The following is a 6,000-nucleotide window of genomic DNA, read 5'->3' as shown; positions in this document are numbered from 1 at the left end:
GATTTGAAATTTGATTTCTAAACAATTCAAGTGGTATAAATCATGTTCAACGGTGCCGATCGTCGATTTGGAGGCTCTATCATCGAAAATAAATGGATGACAAAAGTGCCAATTTGCTATCGATAGTATTCTAGCTCAACTCTGTACATAATGTATATGTTTATTTGATTATTTCCATATTCTCTTGTAAATGAAGACATTAGATGGAATAGCTCTCCAGTCCCATACTATCTAATGATTTTATATATCGATTAGAAGTCGTTCAGTTTAAAAATTTAAGGTCCGAAATTTAAATCCTATAATTTAAACCAATTTATTATTTCTTTGTTTGTCATTTTACATAAAACCGTTCTCACAAGTAAAAACATAAACAATTGTAAACATGCTAAAACTAATTATACCGACTATCCCTGTCGCAAGTGGTAAGGAGTTGGTGGTTGGTACCCGAGGTTTTCAAATTCGAATTCTAGTTGATTCACATTTCCAGCTAAATTTATTTATAAAAAGAAATAAACGGAGGGGGTAGCATGCTATTTATCTCTCTTTCAAAAAAAAACCATGCTAAAACTTATAAATTTTAAATATCCATTTTCATGATGAAGTAAATAATATATTTTTGGGATAATTGCCACAAATTTTTGGATAGCCAACATCTTTACCCATATTTGCCCGCGGGTGGGCAGGTGGGAATGCGGGTTACCCGCAATTTTTTTTCTTTTTTTCTCTTATATTTTTTAAATACAAATACATACATATAAGTTTTAAAAATATAACATAATTCATTATTTAAAATATCATAACATACAATAAAAATATTTAAAATCTTAAAACAAAAAAATTTTGTAATATAAAAGACGCGATAAGAAATTAGGATTATAATTTTTAGAATGGATAAAAACAAATATATGTATTTTAATTAAGAAAATATATTTTTTAATTAAAAAATATATGTGCGGGTACCCGCGGGTTATCCAAAATATCCACAGCTTAATGGGTACCCACCCGTCTTACCCGTAATTTTTTGGGTTTGAAACGCTAGTACTCATACCCGCAAATTTGCGGGTAACCCGCGGGCACCTGCAGGTATGGGTCGAGATTGCCAGGTCTAACTTTATCTAATAGCGTTAGGCTTAGTTTGGTATTGAGGTCTATCTAACACTATTAGATAAAATTGAGTTGAGGGAAAAGCATATAGGGATATGCTTCTGCGTTCTTCGGTGGAAACGCAGAAAATATATCGTAACCGACCTCAATACCAAACTAAGCCTTAAATCTATTTTATCTAATAGCGTTAGGCTTAGTTTAATATTGAGGTCTATCAAACACTATTAGATAAAATGAAGTTGAGGAAAAAATATATAGGGATATGCTTCTGTGTTTTTCGGTGGAAACGCAGAAAATATATCGTAACCGACCTGAATACCAAACTAAGCCTTAAATGTCGAGCAAAGTTAAAAAAAATTAATATACCTTTTTTGTTCTTAAAGGCAAATAAGAAAAATTGGTGATGACAGATAGTATATTTGAAAAGACAAAAAATCAAAATATATTTTTTGCCCCCAACCTAAGGGCAAATAAGAAAAATTGATGATGATGAAAAGATATATTTGAAAGAATAAAATAATAATTTTATAGAGATAACAAGCTGTTGTTAATAATTCACTAATAGAATTTAACTCTAGAAGTATATTGGAAATAATTTGTAACGTAAAAAAGAAAAAAATTAGTATTAGTCTTTTAAGAGAGATAAATCAAAATATCGAAAAATTTTCAGAAGTATATAAACAATTGCCACTATATTTTTTATTAGATATCAAGTATGGCACAAAATATGCATGTAGGCATCTGGTGTAGGAAAAATTCTAAAATGCAACGGGTATATTGATGACGTGGCGTAATAAATCAATCAAATGTCTCCTTTTAAGAGTATATGCTCCATCATGATTGTAAAAAAAATATTTTTATTGTACTTTTGTTTGAAAAGTAGGACTATTATTGACTTGTTATTTGATGACGTGGTGCAAGTGTGATGGTGTAGAATTCTTCCCGGTGCAGGCAATAGTTTCTCCATTCTAATCTCTTTCTCTTTATAAATCCACCTTTCGTTTCCCAGTCCATTTCCTCCGCAAGCAAAACACCCACACACACTCACTCTTTCTCTCTCTCTCCAAATACACATCACAACATCACAAACCAAAAGAGCAACAAAAGAGAAAACTCTCTTTAATTAGTTTCCATGGAGTCTTCTTCTTCCTTTTCCTTCTCCTCCTACTCCTCCTTCTCCTCCTCCTGCGGTACTTCTCTTGATCATTCCGGTCTCGAGGCCGGGTTTTGCGAATGCACCGTTAAGACGCACCGACTTTGCACCCGAAACCACCGTAGAAGGGCGGTCGTCGGCTCCGGCATGCGGAGGTACGAGTCCCGATTCTTTTACAATCCCTACGACAACAGCCATGCCTACGGCGACGGCGCCCACCACTTCCTGGACGCATGTTTTCTCTGCAAGAAGCCCCTCGCCGGAAACCGCGACATCTTCATGTACAGGTTTGTGCACCAATACTCCCCATATATATATATATATATATATATATATATATATATATATATAGAGTGCGGCTATGATGCTTATGCAAGCACCGAGGGCTTCGTGCTTTCACTTTGTTTTCGATGTTCGGACTTTCGAATCGACGATCGGCTCCGTTAGACTTGATGTAGAGTATTTGAAGTATCTAGAAAATAAATTTTGCGATTTTTCGATATCATTTGCTTAGTGATCGAAGCGGCTCAAAATCAACGACTGAAAATAAAAATTTTACAAAATATGATGATATGACAATAAAATTTTAGATCAAAGTTATTGATCTTGTTTTATATAGTATAAAGAATTTTCTATCAAAATTTCATATGATTTGGATATTTCTACACCGTTAAACTTGCAACCGGCTCACCACGGCCGTTAAAATTATTGATTTTGAGCCCCTTCAATCACTAGGTAAATGATATCGAAAAACCGCAAAATTTATTTTCTAGGTACTTCAAATACTCTAGATCAACTCTAACGGAGCCAATCGTCGATTCGAAAGTCCGAACATCGAAAACAACTTAGAAGCACGGAGGGCTCCGTGCTTTCATAAGCATACCAGCCCACTATATATATATATATATATATATATATATATATATATATCCGAATGTTTGGTTTGTGCACCAATCCCCCACATATGTGCTAATGTTTACTCTTCGGTATAGTTTCCATGAAAGATTTTTAGTATTACAAAATATGAGATGTAATAAGACTAGTGTGAAAAAATGAATCCTAAATAAAAAGGCTACGAAATTTAAGCTTATTTTTTAATGTACAGATAATATTGCTCTTCAGTAAATCGAGAAGGGTACTGTTATGCTTATAAAAAAATTATCAGAAATACGTACGACTTGTTTCGGATTAATCATACAAGACTTTAATTTTGTGACATAATCTTTTGCTTAGCACTTTCCTTAGAGAATTTAAATGCGTTGTTTGTTTTATATATACAGAGATGGATAAAATTAGACGAATTTAAAAATTAGATAATAAAATTAAAATTAGATAGTTATTTCAAAGCCCACAATTCATGTGGGTTTCATGTTTTTTGCCCTTCTTTGTTCAGGTCTAAGATTTTTCAAAGCAGCCTTCTTAATAAATTTTAAATTTTCTGTCTATATATTTATATTTTTATTATTAATTTGGATGTGTTTTTTTTTTTTTTCTTTTTTCTGGGGAACAGAGGTGATATGCCCTTCTGTAGCGTGGAGTGTAGGCAAGTTCAGATCGAAAGAGATGAAACTAAAGAAAAGAACTCCAAGTGTTCCGTGAGGGCTACTTCCGGAAAACCGGAGCAGCAGCAGCAGCAGCAGCAGGAGCAGAGCTCTCAAAGAATACCAGTTAGCGCGTGGTAGCTTTTAATATAACACTTGCTATATATGTTTCTACCGTATCGTCGGAGTTCATCAAAAGAGTCGTAACAAGATTACAAAGAGAGAGGCGGAACAAGGACGCAAACGAAGCAACACTGAATTTACTGAATCTAATCAAGTTTGCTATCTGACCAATGATCATATTCAATACATCAGCTCTTTTTCTTCCTAAGAAATAATTCGTTAGACGAAAATTTACTGGATGACCATTTTATGAAATTTTTCGTGGTGCGCGCAATCTCAAATCTGTGATCTTGACGACAAATTAGTAATGTTTCGAGGCTAAAGCAATTGGCCATTTTGTAAAGGGATGAAGGATAATAGAGCACTTCCTCTCATTTATTACTAACTTTGTTATCTTATGTTGGTTTTGTACTTTGGTTTGTTAATTATCGTCTAATGCTGTTTCCAGAGTACAATAATGGAGAGAAGCTTCTTACCAAAGGAAGTGAATATTTGGGGAAAAAAAAATTGCCAATTTCTTTAGAGCTTTGTATAATTATAGATGGCCACCTAAACTTTTGAAATACAGAGAATTGTGCTTCAAAGTTGGGAATTTCTCTTAACAATTAAGAACAATACTACACGTACACTTATAATGGAGATATAAATCTCACACCATAACATTTAAAAGGCCAATGTTTACTCATTTGTCTAATCATTTTTTTTTTAATACTGCAAATCCAAAAGATTTTAGACCCTAGAATTATAGGTGTGAGAAGTATAGATAACATTTTTCTAAAATTAATAGGAGCTTGAAATAAAAATCACATGTAACGCATTCCATTAGGCCCATTGTGGGTATTCGGCCTCTGTGGGCTCTACGTAAACAGCTGTAGAGTTGTCCAAACACGGGCCAACAAGGCCCAGTTTTGATAACACAACTCTTTGGCCCAATTTATTGGACTCTCTAAATGGCCTTTTTTTCGCTTGGATTTGCCTTGGACTTGAGGTTTAACTTTTAACCGGGTTTTTTTTGCAAATAGCCCCCTTACAAAAAAAATTTTTAAATTTGGCCCTGTCAAAAATTTACTTGCAAAAATGGCCCTGACCCCGCCACGCAAGCGCCACGTCAGCGCCACGCGGGCGGGGCTGGGCCAGATGGTTAAGTTGAACACGGTGAACCATTCACCGTGTTCAATATAAAATTTTTGTATTGGTGTCCAATCAAAATAGCTAAGATCGAAATATTTGTATTGGACACGGTGAACCATTCACCGTATTTGTATTGGACACGGTGAATGGTTCACCGTGTCTAATACAAATATCTCCAACTTAGCCATTGTTGGGGTATTTGTATTGGACACGGTGAACCATTCACCGTGTCCAATACAAAAATTCTGTATTGAATACGGTGAATGATTCGCCGTGTTCAACTTAAACATCTGGGCCCGTCCTGCCCGTGTGGCGCTGACGTGGCGCTGGCGTGGCAGGGGCAGGGCCATTTTTGCAAATAATTTTTGGACGGAGCTAGTTTTGCAAATAAAATTTGTCAGGGGCCTATTTGCAAAAAAAGCCATGAAAACCGCTCGTGTCGATTCATAGTAGGCCTGGTTTTGGGTTCATGTAGCCCATGAACACTCCCTAAGTTGGGAAATGATCTCTCTATGCCCATATCACACAATATTGTATTATTATTGCCTACACTAGTATTCAACAAATAAATCAATAAACAAAGCAGATTTGGTTAGGAATAAGCAATTTAAACTTTTTCCTACCAAATCTATATCCCATTTCCTGCACAAAGCTAGTCTTAGTTCTCTTAACAATTTTTGCTGTTTCGTCTTAATGTTCTAAACTAAATTGTACAAATGTCCAAATACCAACGATAGATGTGCAGCGGTGAGATCAACCAATGATGCTACAAGGATCTGATAAGTATAATAATGGCGGAGAAAGAAAAATTTAAGTTTTATATCACCAATTCAGCCACGTAGTTTCTTACAAAATAACGGAGTCAAAAAGCGATGGGAAAAAAAAATTATTAACGAGAGCAACAGCTAAGCTAGCATAGCAAAACATGAATCTTCCAAATATTATTTT

The 6,000-nt window shown here is 34.8% G+C and overlaps 1 protein-coding gene across 1 annotated transcript; it reads left to right on the top strand.

Annotated features, from left to right (window-relative positions):
* Positions 2,133 to 4,319, top strand: LOC109713669. The gene is made up of 2 exons (XM_020237837.1): positions 2,133 to 2,544; positions 3,768 to 4,319. The coding sequence occupies exons 1-2, from the start codon at positions 2,237 to 2,239 to the stop codon at positions 3,937 to 3,939; spliced, it is 480 nt and encodes a 159-aa protein (XP_020093426.1). The 5' UTR covers positions 2,133 to 2,236; the 3' UTR covers positions 3,940 to 4,319.

The sequence above is a fragment of the Ananas comosus genome, linkage group 8 (genome assembly GCF_001540865.1).
Source record: "Ananas comosus cultivar F153 linkage group 8, ASM154086v1, whole genome shotgun sequence".
Classification (NCBI taxonomy): domain Eukaryota; kingdom Viridiplantae; phylum Streptophyta; class Magnoliopsida; order Poales; family Bromeliaceae; genus Ananas; species Ananas comosus.
This window is presented reverse-complemented; position numbering and strand designations above follow the sequence as displayed.

Coding starts and splice junctions, on each gene's coding strand:
- LOC109713669 (XM_020237837.1), top strand. CDS start 2,237: ATGGAGTCTTCTTCTTCCTTTTCCTTCTCCTCCTACTCCTCCTTCTCC. Junction 2,545..3,767: donor CGCGACATCTTCATGTACAG/GTTTGTGCACCA, acceptor TCTGGGGAACAG/AGGTGATATGCCCTTCTGTA.